Source organism: Schistocerca nitens, chromosome 2, assembly GCF_023898315.1.
Source record: "Schistocerca nitens isolate TAMUIC-IGC-003100 chromosome 2, iqSchNite1.1, whole genome shotgun sequence".
Taxonomy (NCBI): Eukaryota; Metazoa; Arthropoda; class Insecta; order Orthoptera; family Acrididae; genus Schistocerca; species Schistocerca nitens.
Genome location: NC_064615.1, coordinates 771,344,096 through 771,362,444, shown reverse-complemented (window position 1 = coordinate 771,362,444; position 18,349 = coordinate 771,344,096). Strand labels below are relative to the sequence as shown.

General features: G+C 43.0%; 1 protein-coding gene across 1 annotated transcript; it reads left to right on the top strand.

The window, feature by feature from the left end:
- Positions 1 to 3,729: 3,729 nt before the first annotated feature.
- On the top strand, positions 3,730 to 5,730 carry LOC126235316 (uncharacterized; the record flags this gene model as incomplete). The annotated part of the gene is made up of 3 exons (XM_049944039.1): positions 3,730 to 4,269; positions 4,357 to 4,548; positions 4,714 to 5,730. Coding segments are annotated over 3 exons (1,749 nt in total), but the record flags the coding sequence as incomplete, so codon positions are not given.
- Positions 5,731 to 18,349: the final 12,619 nt, after the last annotated feature.

The following is an 18,349-nucleotide window of genomic DNA, read 5'->3' as shown; positions in this document are numbered from 1 at the left end:
ATATTCAAAAAAATGGTTCAAATGGCTCTGAGCACTATGGGACTCAACAGCTGTGGTCATAAGTCCCCTAGAACTTAGAACTACTTAAACCTAACTAACCTAAGGATATCACACACATCCATGCCCGAGGCAGGATTCGCACCTGCGACCGTAGCAGTCGCGCGGTTCCTGACTGAGCGCCTAGAACCGCTAGATCGTTTATATTCATTTTTAACATGGTTTCTACGAAAGGCAGCGTATCTAGCGCAATCAGTTGCAGTAATAATAGGAAGACGACACCACATTTGACATTCTTCAGGTTTCCTAAGGACCCTGAGAGGTATGAAACATCACATTAGAGCGCTCTTTATTTACTATTTGTTTCTAAATTGTATTGAATTACTGAATTTGTACTTCCTTTTTAGGATCAAGAAATGGTTAATAAATAGTAGAAGACAGGACCTGCTGCAAAAAGATGTCCTTTATTTGCACAATAACGTGAAGTTTTGTGCATTACATTTCGAGTCAAACCAGTTCATGAGCGCGGAAAAGAGGACATTGGTATGGAATGCAGTTCCTACGTTATTTGACGTGCCGAATAAGCCACAACTAGCGACGATGAAGAGAAAATTGCCATACAAACGTGAAAGTGTTACTGCAAAAACAATAAAACTGTCTCCTGACACAGAAGAAACAGCTACCACAAGTGTTCCTACACGAGAGACGTATATAAAATCACTAACAACGGAATCTGCAACACAGACATCTTTTGAAGATGAAATGCTTAGATTTCGTGAAATTATTCGCGTGTTGGAAAATCGCGTGAAATGTAAAAACGTGCAAATCGTTAGACTTTGTAGTGACCTATTTCTGACAATCGATCCCTACAAGTGTACAGTGCTTCATAAACATTCCGTGAAGTGTTAATTTACATGCAGTGATATAGTTATTCTTTGACTTAGCTTTTGTTAGTTATTCCGTGCTGTTCATGTCTACACAATTCATTCATGTGTTTAGTGTTCAGTTATTGCTAAATGTATGTGGTAATAAAGGAATTGTTTTCTCCAACACCCACATTTGGTGACACCCGACGAACTACGTTAACATCCGCGTCGGCTTCAGCGTTTAACGAAGTTCCGCAACGTTCACGTTTGTAACTTCCGCGCCAGCCGCGTCGCGCTCGTTTCAGCGCGATAATGAACGATTCGCCAGTCTCAATTCAACCTGGAGCCAGCATTGCAATTAACAGGGTGACGATAAAACCTCCACCATTCTGGTTAGATAATCCTCTATTGTGGTTTGCCCAGTTAGAAAGCCAGTTCGTCCTCGCTCAAATATCGGCGGACGAAACTAAGTACAGCTATGTGGTTGCAGCACTTACAGAAGATCTAGCAGCAGAAGTACAAGATATCCTAGTCGCACCACCGGATACCGATCGTTATGCATCCATTAAAAACGCATTAATAACGCGTTTGTAACAATCAATCGCACTCCATGACAACTCTTACGACGTTTGCGCACACTGGCAAGTAACACTGTAACTGATGATGTGCTACGAAATATATGGTTGTCTCGGTTGCCGTCAGATACTCAAAAAATTCTCACGGTATGTGCAGGCGATTTAAACGCACTGGCACAAACAGCCGACAGGTTAATTGAAATGTATCCCACATCAAGTGTCTCAACATTAACGCCACAACAAGAAAATTCGCCCACAGTGACGTTAGTCTCCCTACAATCACAACTGGCAGAGTTGACCGCGCAGGTAGCTGCATTACAAACAACGCACAAACGCCAACGGCCACGCCGCCGACGGCCACGAAGTCGCAATCGATCACCATCACTACAGAACTTATGCTGGTACCACAAGACATTTGGTAATGATGCACGAAAGTGTACGCCACCTTGCAAGTGGAAACACGAAGCAGACACCGTAGCAGCGATAAATTGCAGTGCAAACACTCGCCGACTTTTTGTGACAGACCACGAAACAAAACTACAGTTTCTCGTCGATACAGGCGCAGAAGTGTCCGTATATCCAGCAAACCGCCTATCACGCCGGAGCTGCGACGACTGTTATCTATACGCCGCCAATGACTCCAAAATTAGAACATACGGTCGAGTAACATTATTTCTTAATTTGGGGCTACGCCGTGTGTTTGAATGGCAATTTACAGTGGCAGATATATCACAGCCTATTATCGGAGCAGATTTTTTGTCCTTCTACGACTTATTGCCAGATCTGCGACGCCAGGACTGATAGATTTGACTACTAGTCTGCATACAACAGGAAAAGTCCGTTGTATCACACCACTAGAGGTACGCACAGTCACAGGCGACACACCATACGAGGTGCATTCAAGTTCTAAGGCCTCCGATTTTTTTTCTAATTAACTACTCACCCGAATCGATGAAACTGGCGTTAGTTCTCGACGTAATCGCCCTGCAGACGTATACATTTTTCACAACGCTGATGCCATGATTCCATGGCAGCGGCGAAGGTTTCTTTCGGAGTCTGTTTTGACCACTGGAAAATCGCTGAGGCAATAGCAGCACGGCTTGTGAATGTGCGGCCACGGAGAGTGTCTTTCATTGTTGGAAAAAGCCAAAAGTCACTAGGAGCCAGGTCAGGTGAGTAGGGAGCATGAGGAATCACTTCAAAGCTGTTATCACGAAGAAACTGTTGCGTAACGTTAGCTCGATGTGCGGGTGTGTTGTCTTGGTGAAACAGCACACCCGCAGCCCTTCCCGGACGTTTTTGTTGCAGCGCAGGAAGGAATTTGTTCTTCAAAACATTTTCGTAGGATGCACCTGTTACCGTAGTGCCCTTTGGAACGCAATGGGTAAGGATTACGCCCTCGCTGTCCCAGAACATGGACACCATCATTTTTTCAGCACTGGCGGCTACCCGAAATTTTTTTGGTGGCGGTGAATCTGTGTGCTTCCATTGAGCTGACTGGCGCTTTGTTTCTGGATTGAAAAATGGCATCCACTTCTCATCCATTGTCACAACCGACGAAAAGAAGGTCTCATTCATGCTTTCGTTGCGTGTCAACATTGCTTGGCAACATGCCACACGGGCAGCCATGTGGTCGTCCGTCAGCATTCGTGGCACCCACATGGATGACACTTTTCGCATTTTCAGGTCGTCATGCAGGATTGTGTGCACAGAACCCACAGAAATGCCAACTCTGGGGGCGATCTGTTCAACAGTCATTCGGCTATCCCCCAAAACAATTCTTTCCACTTTCTCGATCATGTCGTCAGACCGGCTTGTGCGAGCACGAGGTTGTTTCGGTTTGTTGTCACACAATGTTCTGCCTTCATTAAACTGTCGCACCCATGAATGCACTTTCGACACATCCATAACTCCATCACCACATGTCTCCTTCAACTGTCGATGAATTTCAATTGGTTTCACACCACGCAAATTCAGAAAACGAATGATTGCACGCTGTTCAAGTAAGGAAAACGTCGCCATTTTAAGTATATAAAAAAGTTCTCATTCTAGCCGCTGGCGGTAAAATTCCATCTGCCGTACGGTGCTGCAATCTCGGGGACGTATTGACAATGAACGCGGCCTCATTTTAAAACAATGTGCATGTTTCTATCTCTTTCCAGTCCGGAGAAAAAAAATCGGAGGCCTTAGAACTTGAATGCACCTCGTATATACGATTACTGAAAGGATACCCCGAGATCACACAACAATCGCCTACTCTCCCACCAGTCAAGCATACAACCGTCCACCACATTTTGACCACGCCAGGGCCGCCAACTCACGCTCGGCCTAGACGTTTAACGGCCGAAAAGCTGAAAGTGGTAAAGCAGGAATTTCGCAGCATGCTGTCACAAGGTATCTGCAGAGTTTCTAGTAGCAGTTGGGCATCCCCAATTCACATCGTGCCTAAAAAGAAGAATGGATGGCGCCCCTGCGGTGACTATCGCCAACTCAACGCAAGGACCACTCCAGACCGGTACCCAGTTCCACATATAGAAGACTTTTCTGCAAATGTTCACGGTAAGACTATATTTTCTACCATTGATCTAGTTCGAGCTTACTATCAGATCCCTGTAGCTGCAGAAGACATTCCTAAAACAGCGGTGACAACACCATTTGGTCTATTTGAATTCACCCGAATGCCATTCGGACTATGTGATGCCGCCCAGACCTTCCAACGTTTTATGGATGAGGTTACAAGAGATTTAGATTTTTGCTATGTGTATATAGATGATTTATTGGTGACGTCTGCATCGGAAGAGGAGCACTTACAGCATTTGGCACAAGTGTTTGACTGCCTACGCACACATGGGCTAGTAATTAATCCTTCCAAGTGTGTTTTTGGTGAGAAAGAGGTCCACTATCTAGGATATTTGGTGAATGCACAGGGTATTCGACTGCCACATAGTAAAGTAGAGGCCATAAACAAATATCCCCGCCCTGTCACAGTCAGAGAATTACGACGATTCATTGGAGTAGTGAATTTCTACCAACGCTTCATTCGCAATCATGCACTGATAACTGCACCATTGAATGAACTACTTAAAGGCGCACCTAAACCTAACCACAGTGTGCATTGGACTATCGAGGCGGACACCGCGTTTCACGCTATAAAAAAAGCTATAGCAGAGGCCGCACATTTAGCACACCCTGTTGCGCATGCTCCACTCGCTCTCATGAGGAATAAAATCACACAGCACGTCAGGGCACCATTAGGCACATTTCTTCCACCAAATCAGCGTTTTGACCATGTGCATGTTGACATCATCGGCCCACTCTCGACATCGGAAGGCTACAGTTATTGCCTCACGGTGATTGACAGATTTACTAGGTGGCCTGAGGAATTTCCAATGAAGGACATCACTGCAGAAACTATAGCTCAAACATTTTTTCGTGGTTGGATTGCCCGGTTTGGAGTTCCACTGAGAATTACAACTGATCAAGGACGACAATTTGAAGCCTACGTTTTCAAAGCATTGGCTACGTTATTGGGTACGAAACGCATACGCACCACGGCATACCACCCCGCATCAAACGGCATGGTTGAGCGTCATCGACAGTTAAAGGCAGCACTGAGATGTCACGCAACACCGAAGTGGACAGAGACACTACCTATCGTACTTTTGGGTCTACGAACGTCATTCAAAAATGATCTGAAAGCAACAGTAGCAGAACTGGTGTATGGACAAACGTTACGCCTACCAGGAGAATTTCTGCACAGCATGGCAGATGATACAATCACAGCCTCAGAATTCGCCACAAGATTAAGAGAGCATATACGTCAATTGAGACCAGTAATGCCCAGAAACCAGCTTGGTAGACACTCGTTCGTTTTTGCGGAGCTAGACAAGTGCACGCATGTATTCTTACGCAATGATACTGTGCGTAAACCACTGCAGCCACCATATGACGGACCATATCTGGTAGTCAGTAGGGATACCAATACTTTCCGCATAATGATTAACGGTACACTCACCACAGTTGCAGTGGACCGTATCAAGCCTGCATTTCTGGACGCAACAGACACCACAGCTACCACTGAACACAAACCAGAGAACACAGGAGAAGCTACAAGATGTGTTCCTGTACCCCATGAACACCACAACGCTCAGCGAACACCAAGACCGACGTCGAGGACCACTACACCACTTCCTGACACAACCACTGACACACGTGACGCACCGCCCGGTTTCAAGAAAGAAGTAGTTACAAGAGCTGGACGCCGTGTGAAATTTAATCTGCGGTATCGTTAGCATTAAAGGGGGGAGTCATGTAGTGACCTATTTCTGACAATCGATCCCTACAAGTGTACAGTGCTTCATAAACATTCCGTGAAGTGTTAATTTACATGCAGTGATATAGTTATTCTTTGACTTAGCTTTTGTTAGTTATTGCGTGCTGTTCATGTCTACACAATTCATTCATGTGTGTAGTGTTCAGTTATTGCTAAATGTATGTGGGAATAAAGGAATTGTTTTCTCCAACACCCACAACTTCGTACAAAATTACTACATGACAAGGAAAGTGCCCATCGTAAGAATAAACTGCAACCGCAACGTCACAGGACACAAGTACAAAAGGACAAGCTCATTTTAAAAAGTATTGGTTCCAAGAACTTGAAAAAAGATGCTCTCGATTTATTGATAAGCCAAATCAGTATACCATTGAATGGAAAACGTGGTGCGAGATGGAAAGATGAAACTAAATTATTTGCACTTAATTTGTTGTATTATAGTACTGAGGCATACAGTTTTTTATCACACTGTTTTAGCCTTCCATCAGTACGTACCTTACAGAGGGGCGTGGAAGATATACAATTAAATTGTGGGATAAATAACAACATATTTCATCTTTTAAAGCAGAAAGTGCAGGAGTTACCAGAAACTGATATAATTGTTAATTTGCCTATGTATGAGATGTCACTAATGGAAAATTTGATATATGGTGGCTCTAGGGATCGTGTTATTGGATTTGAAGACATGGGTTTTATACGTACATCTGTAGTTGCCAATACTGCATTAGTTATAATGATTAACAGCATATTCTCAAATTTTAAACAGCCATTAGAATATTATTTCTCCAAAGGACCAGTAGGAGCCACCCATCTGACGCGCGTTGTTAAAAAAGTCACAGAGAGTGGTTTGGTTGTAAAAATATGTGTGACTGACCAAGGCTCAAATTTTGTGGAGTGGAGGCACAGACTGGGTATCACATCAGTTAATCCATGGCTAGTACACGAAGAGAGTAAGATCTACTGTTTTATGACACCCCACACTTGATAAAAAGCCTACGTAATAATTTATTCAGGTATAACATTATCCACACAACAGATGAAGGATGGATTGGCACTGCTTCATGGAAGGACATTTGTCAGTTGTACTCAAGTGATTGTGAAAGGAAGTATAAGTTGGCCCCCATGCTCACTAAAAGAGCTGTTCAACTGCCAGCATTTTCAAAAATGAAGGTAAGCACTGCAGTTCGTGTGTTGAGTCATACAGTAGCAGCAGGCATTGAAACAATTGTTACTTGTGACACCATATCATCATTTGCTACTGCTACTGCAGATTTTTGCCAAAAAGTAAACGATATTTTTGACATATTTAATGCACAAAGTGGTAAAGGGCCTTTATCCTTAAGAAACTGCATTACATGTGCGTCAAGACATTTGGAAATATTAAAGACACTGAAGCCATGGATACAGTCACGGGAATTTGTAGATGTTGATGGGAAAGATTTTTCATCTAGGAGTAAGTGTGTTAAAAGACTTCTGGGTAACATAAGCGCTTTGAACATATTTGTTGATGATGTTTTGGATGGAACCAAGTTATATTTATTAACACGCAAAATCAATCAAGATCCACTGGAAAACGTTTTCTCAGTGATAAAGCATAGAAGTGGTTTTTGTAGCAACCCATCACCACGAAAGTTTTGTGCTGCATTCAATAATTGTGCTTTAAGCAAATTAATGAACACACACAGTGTAGCTACCTCCAATTGTGAGGGGATCAACTGGGGTCAGACAATAGTGGATATGAAAGCAGCGCCCAAATTACTTGTTTCACCACTGCTGGACATCAGTGACACGAGTTCAGTGATCAGACTACCAAATGTGGAAGTCCAAACAGACCTCGGAGAGGCAAACAGCATGAGATATGTGTTTGGTTATGTATTAAAGAAACTGCTTACAATTCATAACTGTTATAAAAGTAGGACAGTACTTGTAGATGGCAGCCAAGACTTAGATACAAATGATAAAGTTTATTGTCATTTTAAACGTTATGAAGGCAACTTTGGAAGCCTATTTATTTGTACAGAAGATGTCAAAGAATTTTTAACTCATCGTGAGACTAAGATGACTTCCATTTTTGATGAATATGCTCACATAAGTAATTGTGGTGCTTTCTTTGTGAACATGTTGTTGGACATCCCCAATTTTCTACCTGGGTGCTGTGCTGAAACCAAGGTGCTGTTAATAAGCCTGTTTGTGAAAGTGATCCTCTTTTACATTATTGAATTCAGGAATCAAGACTTAGTCTGTAGGAGCAAGAGAAGAAATAAAAAAGTGATGAAGCTGGCTCATTTGGGTTGCTAAAGTGTTAGGACTGAGTCATTCATTTAATTTTACTTTCGTTAAATGTATCAATAGGATATAATAAAGTTTTAAAACAGTCATGCTTTTTATTGAGATAACCTTGTACCACAAAGAATAAGATGTAAATTGTATTTTTGTAAGCAGGCTTACTGCAAAGCAGAACGTAATTAAAAGAGATATGTCGCTTCATTTTTACACAAGGAAGAGCACCTATATACTTCATATGTGGGATATACAGTGTGCATTCTCTTACTTTCAGTGGAATAAGTGCGACTGTATGTTACTTCTTAATTATTTCTTCAAGAATATGTTGCAGCTTACGTCACTTCATTCAATAGTTCGTGCTCTGTTTACTTATATTTCACGATTATTTATGTCTCTCGCAGTTCTCCTAACACTTGTGACGCAAAAATATACTAACTATTTTGTAAATTACGTACAAAACGAATTAAAAACAAACATTATTTTTACGTCGCATCTGCCGTCAGAGGAAGGCGAGCTTTCTGGCCGCTAGAGGCGCTAGTGTCGCTTGACCTGTCAAATGGTAACAACTTTCACAGCAGTGAGTGTCGCGACTGTATATACTAGACTGTGGTAACACTAACTTGCATGTAAGGATAGTGCTGGGGGGATCCACGTGTAAGAAATCCATGCCTGTGGAAAACCCAGTTAATGGCTATCGTTTAACACCTTGAGCGAACAGCCCACAGCTATACTGCCGATTCTTTCCCACATGTCGAAAGTATAACATACAAACGGTGGGTCTGACGCCCCTCTGGAGCATGCCTGCGCATCTGACACGTTGAACGAAAATAACGGATTCGTAGTGAAACTCGATGTGCAGCAATTTCTACCAGAAGAGGTGACGGTGAAACTGGATGACGACTCCATCATAGTCGAAGGGTGACACGAGGGAGCAGCAGGTCGACAATGGATTCTTCTCCAGACAATTCACTCACAGCTACTAAGCAGCATCCCCTCCCACATATGCAAACGGAGGTCCAGGCAACCGCGGTTATGACCCTCACCAGTGCCTGCATAGTCCTCCACCCCTCTTGAACTTGCGTAAAATCTTGGAGAGCAGCCCTGTCGCCATTTGAGGTGTGCTACCTTCGCCTGGGTATATGCAGATGGTTTCTATTCTCTCCTGTCGTGTCTCCGGAGCGGCTATCCTTTAGCGGCACACGCCAACTCGGTGGCCGTATTTGCGGCAGCGCCAGCGAAAGTATTTGCATAAATTTTTATTTATGGGACATCTACAACTGTTCTGCAACAGGTTCATGAAGAAAAAACCTACCACAGTGGTAAAATAGCTCACTGACCAAAGTCTTGGACCACAGAAGTCACTATACGTTACAATGGTTTCGGGGTCTTAGCCCGATCATCAGGTGTATCTGAAATCTGAAATAAAACAACAATCACAACCTGCTCCATTAAGCAATTAAGAAACTTTAAGGAATTAGATATTAACATTTAGAAATTCGGGACCAATGACCTCAGCAGTTTGGTCCCATAGGAATTTACCACTACTACCTTAGAAACTGAATAACAGATAAAATGACTGAAAAATAGCCTATGTAGCAGTAGTTGAATGCCACATCCAAGCCCAAACAACTAGTAGGCAAACATATACCGTAGGTGAACCATCAAATAACTTTGCAAATTGTGACTGCAAAAAGCCTCAACTTCCAATCGCGGCCTGAGAAAATGCCTCTTTTCCCAAAATTGCCACCAGGAATGCATGCAATCTACAAAAATAACGCCACTATAGAACATTAGGTGGAAGTCACGCGCTAAACCAAAGATGGTAGGTAGGTGGTTAGTGTTTAACGTCTCGTCGACAACGAGGTCATTAGAGACGGAGCCCAAGCTCGGGTTAGGGAAGGATTGGGAAGGAAATCGGCCGTGCCCTTTCAAAGGAACCATCCCGGCATTTTCCTGAAACGATTTAGGGAAATCACGGAAAACCTAAATCAGGATGGTTGGAGACGGGATTGAACCGTCGTCCTCCCGAATGCGAGTCCAGTGTGCTAACCACTGCGCCACCTCGCTCGGTGCTAAACCAAAGATAAAGTAAAGACCCTACGCTGCAGAAAACATAAATCAGATTATATTCTGATATTGCGAACAGCAAGAAAATGTCTACATTGTAGGCGAACACTTACTGCGTGACCCGTGTGGCTACGGGAAGCGGACTGAGTAGCAACGCTGTGGGCCGTATTTAAGGTAAACACCTTGAAGGGGACGCATAACACGGCATGGAGAGGAACTAAGATACAAGCACGTACGAATGCCGAAACGGCGCAGAAGCAATAAAGGTAATGACCGAAAGTAACGAAAATGGCTCTGAGCACTATGGGACTCAACATCTGAGGTCATCAGTCCCCTAGAACTTCTTAAACCTAACTAACCTAAGGACATCACACACAGGCATGCCCGAGGCAGGATTCGAACCTGCGACCTTAGCGGTCGCGCGGTTCCAGACTGAAGCGCCTAGAACCGCTCGGCCACACCGGCCGGCCCGAAAGTAACGGCAGTCCAATACGAGAGATGTTTGCTTTAACAAGAGAAAGCAGCATGACTAATATCTATCGAAGAAGTGCAACAAAGCAACACACGTATGACATGGAACACCAAAATAAATATACAAAAATAAATAAAGGTCGAAATACATAAAATTGGCAAAATCTGCATGTAATAGTAGAAAAGCACGAACATAACAAATAATAGGTATGAATCAGCGAAATTAAAAGATAAAATGTTTAAAAAATAAAATTGGCAAATCTGCATCTAATAGCAGAAGAGTCCTGACGCAACAAATGATAAGTTGTGAATAAGTAAAATTAAAACATTTGACAGAATAAAAAATTTTTAAAGCATTTTAAGGAATTTAAAAATGAAAATTTTTTGATTGGAATTAACCATTAGATGCTATTGCAATAAAAGATATACGGAACACAGATTAAGGAGTCATGGTAGAGTTATGAAATACTAGCACAGAAGACAGTAAGCTACATCCAAAACTGGCTATTGAAAGCATTATTCAAAGTTATTCGGGAGATTTTTATGCTTGAGGTCAACTTGCTCGTTGAGAGCAGTATCAGAATTATTCAATCTACATTTGAAAAATTCGATCTCCCCCCAAAATGTTTAAAGTTAAGCTCTTATCAAAGACGTGAAGTATAAAAAGATCCTCCTCAGTATTCCCTAGTTTTAGATTATTTAACGCTTAGTGCAAAAACATTGATGATTTGGGGTTGTTAACGTAGTCTGAAGAGATCTTCCAGTTTGCCCATTGAAACTCCAGTCACACTGCGAACGGCCGCTTAATCTGCGTCTATATGTCTTTTATTGCAATAATATCAGATGGTTTATTACTTTGAAGAAACATATTTTTATTTTCAATTTTTTTTAATTTTTAATCTTTTTTTTTTACTCTTTCACATTTTTACATTTAATTTACGTTAGGACGCTTTTGCTATTGGATGCAGATTTGCCAATTTTGTTTTTTAAACGTTTTTTCTTTTAATTTCACTGGTTCATAAGCTGTCATTTGTCATTTTGCACTTTTCTGCTATTACATGCAGATTTTGACAATTTTATGTATTTCGGCCTTTGGCTTATGGTATGATTTATGTTAACATTCCACGCCATGCGTGTGTTGCTTTGCTGCACTTTTTCCGTTATCATTAATGTTCCTTTTTATTATTTGCTTGTTAAGGGTAAATCTCTCGTATTGAACTTCCATTACTTTCGGTTATTACCTTTATTTCTTTTGCATTTTTTTGGAATTAGTACTAGCTTGTACCTTAGTTGCTCTCCATGCTGTGTTATGCGTCCCATTCGCGGTGTAACTCCTCAATTCGCTTCCCGTAGCCTCACGGGTCACATATGTGCGCTGTATCATGGTTCGGTAAGTGTTGGCCTCGAATGTAGGCTTTTTCGCGTGGTTACTCGTATCATGTTGTAAGTTGATTTGAGCTTTCTGGTCTTTACTTAGTTTAATTTTGGCTTAACGCATGACTTTCACCTAGTGACTTATGGTGGCTCTAGGATGCACGCCCAGTGACATTTTTCTGGGCTGCGATTGAAAGTTGAGTCTCTTTGCAGCCACAATTTGGAATGTTACTTGATGGTCCATCTACGATAGATGTTTGCCCAATAGTTGTTTGACCACTGACATGATGCCCTACTACTGCTAGGCAAGCTACTTTAATAATTTTTTATTTTTCAGTTTATAGATGTTAATCTTTAATTTTTTAAAGTTAATTAATTGTTTAATGGAGTAGGTTACGACTGTTGTTTTACTTCATATATCAGATACAACGGGAGATGGTAGTGAATAGCAACTTCGTCTGCTACTCCTATATCAAGTGCTGAGTGAAGGGCAATCCTCACTCTGGCTCAACCTTTTGTCACCTTGATGCTCCAGCAGTCCTGAGACTATCTGTGTGTGAGTTAAGTGGCATGTTCTATCCGTATGACTTTGTAAATGTAAATTGAATCCCCAGGGACGCTTGAAGAGGGGTACTATCACAGGTATAATAACGACATTAAAGAACAGCCTTGAATATAAAAATAAGCGAGGGAGTGACTTATTTTCTGTTTTCTCCTCCCTGTGCAGGAAGTTACGAGTCTGGGATTGGTTGCATCTCCAGCAGGAAAAGTGTATTATGGACTTTGGTTTGGATTGGCCGAAGGGTAAAGCAAATGAGTTTGAGGGGAGACAAGGAGCTCGTGGAGTCTTGTGATTGGCGAGTTTGCCGAGGTTTGGTAGAAATGGAGGAGCGGAGAAGCTTGGTCTTCTGATTCAGGCTCTTGTCTGGAGAGGATTCCGGTCTTGACTGTTATTATGATGGGTTGCACATGGGACACTCATCCTGAGCGTGACTTCGCACTGGCATTGGTCTTGACTGGGGAGCCTGTGGTGAAGTCTTAGCTGTACCGAGAGCTTACACCTCAGTCATCTTGGACAACTCGCTGTGCGAAGTGCAATCTCATTCATATCAGGTCTGCAGTCTTGACGTTATATCGCCTTGTGCATGTTACTGTATGAGCGAGTCATATTGGTTCATGGTAATGATCGGCAAACGGGAGTGTCAGACGCTGGAATCTGCCGAGATTTCAAGGCTCCGTCAGAGAGTAATTCCAATGCGTCTAACAGATCGCCGCCCTCGACTTTGCATATTTCATGTCAGTGATAACAAATTACAGGAGCCGCACATCGCTACCTCCAGACGCACGCACCAAGACTGTCACCTGAGACAGCGCTACACATCGAGAAAAGGGCACAGTATTGCTGTACCAGCTTGTTAGAACAAACAGAATCACAGTCCCGCCACTTTTTCTCAGCTGCACCAACGTTGTATAACTTCTGTGTAAAATAAATCCATAAAAGTCTATTAAGTCTTAGATAATTTCAGACTGCGTTATCCTTGTTTTGAGCCAGAGTAAACAGATAAACCTTAGGCTCTGCCACCCAGTGGACTGATGATTATTTGTTGCGTCTGTTTGTATTCCCAACAGTTCATGATTTATTTGGCATCTCGCTTAACTTGCGTTGTTGTGCTACTCTGCGATCAATAAACTTCTGCCATAATTTTTTTATAAATGATTAATCCCATGTTGAAACATTCATCTGCCATCAATAATAGACTAGAATAATGAGAGGGCCGCCATTTCATTAAATTATTTCAGCATTCAAGTTTTGTGTAAGATTCTTATAAGAGTGATAACCCGCAAAGCAGGCTAGCTACAACAACTACTGTCAAAGGGCAGAATCAATTTAGCAGAAGTTTCCAGAATGAAATTTTCACTCTGCAGCGGAGTGTGCGCTGATATGAAACTTCCTGGCAGATTAAAACTGTGTGCCGGACCGAGACTCGAACTCGGGACCTTTGTCTTTCGTGGGCAAGTGCCCTACCATCTGAGCTACCCCAGCACGACTCACGCCCCGTCCTCACAGCTGTATTTCTGCCAGTACCTCGTCTCCTACCTTCCAGACTTTACAGAAGCTCTCCTGCGAACCTTGCAGAACACTTGCCCGCGAAAGGCAAATGTCCCGAGTTCGAGTCTCGGTCCGGCACACAGTTTTAATCTGCCAGGAAGTTTCATATCAGCGCACACTCCGCTGCAGAGTGAAAATCTCATTCTGGAAACATCCCCAAGGCTGTGGCTAAGCCATGTCCCCGCAATATCCTTTCTTTCAGAAGTGCTGGTTCTGCAAGGTTCGCAGGAGAGCTTCTGTAAAGTTTGGGGGTAGGAGACGAGGTACTGGCAGAAGTAAAGCTGTGAGGACGGGGCGTGAGTCGTGCTTGGGTCGCTCAGTTGGTAGAGCACTTGCCCGCGAAAGGCAAAGGTCACGAGTTCGAGTCTCGGTCCGGCACACAGTTTTAATCTGCCAGGAAGTTTCATATCAGCGCACACTCCGCTGCAGAGTGAAAATCTCATTCTGGAAACATCCCCAAGGCTGTGGCTAAGCCATATCTCCGCAATATCCTTTCTTTCAGGAGTGCTAGCTCTGCAAGGTTCGCAGGAGAGCTTCTGTAAAGTTTGGAAGGTAGGAGACGAGGTAATGGCAGAAGTAAAGCTGTGAGGACGGGGCATGAGTCGTGCTTGGGTAGCTCAGATGATAGAGCACTTGCCTGCGAAAGGCAAAGGTCCCGAGTTCGAGTCTCGGTCCGGCACACAGTTTTAATCTGCCAGGAAGTTTCAATTTATCAGATGCTTGCCCAGATAGACATGTGGAAGGCTTACAAGTTAAAGTGATTGCTGCCAGGGTGTAAATTTGCCTGTAGCCTTTCCAATCAACCCGCAAAACCAGAGTAGTCTTGCAACTTGGCGACTGCTGCCTAGGATCCTGAACGGATGGCACTTTCTGTCACTTTCAGATGCTATTTTCGCTACAAGGATTCTGTTTTTCCATGTTGAAATTCAGTTGGTACACTGAGCTACATTAGTTTCGCGTGACCATAAGAATTGCTAACGCTAAATACATTGATAATTTGTAAATTTGTGTGTGTTGTTTGTTTATATTTTCATTCATTTGTTGTTGTGATTTCTGTGACACTTGTTGGTTGTTCCTGACGGACAACGACCTTGTGTTAACGTGTAGGATGGTAGATTATTTGAGGCTAGTGTAAGTTATCACAGATTAGAGTTGTTTTTATTTGATACGTGTTGTCAGGGATTCAGACTTAGTGGGTCTCTAAAGTAAATTTCGGGGTAGAATTGTGTGGCATTGTGATGAGGAACAATTGAAACCTCTTGGAAGTAGGAATATGAATGCATGCTCACTAGAAGTTAGGTACGTTTGCGCCAAAGTAGTGAGAATATTCGAAACTCGTCACAGATGGATCAATATCAGATCCGTAGCACTGACCAAGAGAAAGTTCTACATCTACATCTACATGGATACTCTTAAAATCACATTTAAGTGCCTGGCAGAGGTTTCATTGAACCACCTTCACAAGTCTCTATTATTCCAATCTCGTATAGCGCGCGGAAAGAATGAACACATCTTTCCGTACGAGCTCTGATTTCCCTTATTTTATCGTGGTGATCGTTCCTCCCTGTGTAGGTCGGTGTCAACAAAATATTTTGGCATTCGGAGGAGAAAGTTAGAGATTGGAATTTCATGAGAAGATTCCGTCGCAACGAAAAACGCCTTTCTTTTAATGATTTCCAGCCCAAATCCCCTATCACATCTGTGACACTCTCTCCCATATTTCGCGATGATACAAAACGTGCTGCCTTTCTTTGAACTTTTTCGATATACTCCGTCAGTCCTATCAGGTAAGAATCCCACACCGCGCAGCAGCATTCTAAAAGAGGACGGACAAGCGTAGTGTAGGCAGTCTCCTTAGTAGGTCTGTTACATTTTCGAAGTGTCCTGCCAATAAAACGCAGCCTTTGGTTAGCCTTCCCCACGACATTTTCTGTGTGTTCTTTCCACTTTAAGTTGTTTGTAATTGTAATACCTAGGTGTTTAGTTGAATTTACGGCTTTTAGATTAGACTGATTTATCGTGTAACCGAAGTTTAACGTGTTCCTTTTAGCACTCATTTTGATGACTTCGCACTTTTCGTTATTTAGGGTCAACTGCCACTTTTCGCACTATTCAGATATTTTTTCCAAATCGTTTTGCAGTTTGTTGTGATCTTCTGATGACTTTATTAGTTGCTAAACGACAGCGTCATCTGCAAACAACCGAAGACGGCTTCTCAGAGTGTCTCCCAAATCGTTTATGTAGATAAGGAACAGCAAAGGGCCTTTAACACTACCTTGGGGAACGCCAGAAATCGCTTCTGTTTTACTCGATGACTTAACGTGAGTACTACGAACTGTGACCTCTCTGACAGGAAATCACAAGTCCAGTCATATAACTGAGACGATATTCCATAAGCACGCAATTTTACTACGAGCCGCTTGTGTGGTACAGTGTCAAAAGTCTTCTGGAAATCCAGGAATACGGAATCGATCTGAAATCCCTCGTCAATAGCACTCAGCACTTCATGTGAATAAAGAGCTAGTTGTGTTTCACAGGAACGATGTTTTCTAAACCCATGTTGACTGTGTGTCAATAGACACAAATTCTCAGTCGAATGTAGTAGCTGACCTTGCGAATATATCGGACGCATAATTTTCTGATTATTACGAGGTATTTCAGTCAGATAACGAGAGCGAAAGTGAAACCGCAGCAGGGCGCCATGTAGAATCTGCCGGCATGGCAAGACGTACTGTCAGTGAGAGTGGCTGAGCAGGCTCACGAACAAAATGTCAGAGAGCGATGGGATCGTGTTCGTCTAGTCCTGGATGTATTAGCGGAGGATCTCAATCTGAGGCCCTCATGCTATTCATGCTGGAAACGGAACGGAAGATATAGGAAGCAGAGAAGAAGATGTAGGAAGCGGAAAAAGAAGATAGACGCAAAGGCGATGAAGGAATTAACCTCAAAGGAGATGAAGGAATTAGTCACTAAGGAAACGAATGAGATAAGGATGATAGCTGGACAGCTTCGTGAAAGTATAGAACAGGTTAAGAAAGAGGTCGCGGTGTTAAAGAAGAGATAGAAAGCATCAGGAAAACATCGATAGATACACGAGAGGTCGGGATAGAGGCAAAACGCGATGTCAGGAGGGCAAGAGTAGTAGTCCAAGGTGCACGCAAGAACGCTTTGTTTGTTAAAAAACAAGTAAAACAGGTCAAAACCTAAATGCGCAAAACGAAAAATGTTCTTGCCACGCTCCAAAAACGGGGAAGAAGTGTCGTCTAGGAAACGCAAGAAAAACTTAGCGAGAACGTAGAGTACATCGGACAGATCCAGAAAAACTGGCATAAATATCAGAGGTTAAAGAAAAACAGGATCGGATCACCTCACAGCAAAATGAGATAACAAAGACGTCCAGCGAGAACGTCATCGGGTTGCGCAATTAGAATCACGGTCTCGTACGGCAGCACTCCCTCGTGATCATGGAAGGAGAGAAGGGCATTTGTTACGATATTTCGATACTCATCAAGAGGCTGCATCACCCACACAAAGACGAATGCTGCAGTAGAACAAACCAGCCCCCATGGGGCACACGACAGAGCGCAGGCCGTCGGTGACGCAAAGTACGGCAGAAACCGAACCAGAATACAACTGTGTAGGTGTTCGGCGCACAGAAACATTACTCCGTGAATCCGATGACACAAGCGTAGGCCTTAACAGTGCACAAGGATCGTTTGGACGCCGATTTATGGAGAAGCGTGCTGCAGGAACGAGGAAAATTCGTTCGCAGGAAACGTCGAACCAATCGACCACGAAAATTTCTTGTCCATTCAAAATTTCCAAGTGTACAAAGAGAATAACAATACATTACATCCAAAAAGTTGGATACCTCAGTACAATAAAGTGCTACCGGAATCGTGCCCACTGAAAAACAAGCTGGAATTTATCTGCGGATCTTTAGCGGGGTCGATTGCGGAACATACGCGCAGTGTTGCTGAGTGTTGTGGCTCATACAAAGAGTTCAAGGACGCGTTCCTTAATACACAGTAGTCGCAGGACATGCAAGAAAGAAAGAAACAGGAGATTAGCCTGGGCGAAGACCTATAAGCGTCAGGATTCTGTAGTCCGGCGAAGTTCTTTGACTCGCTTGTTAAGAAGAATCGAGTTTTGGACCAGCCGTACAGTCCCAAGGAAATTATGAGGCACTGTTATGTTAAATTATCTCTGCATCACCAACAACTCTTTATCGGACGGCGGTTCTAGGCACTACAGTCTGGAACCGCGCGACCGC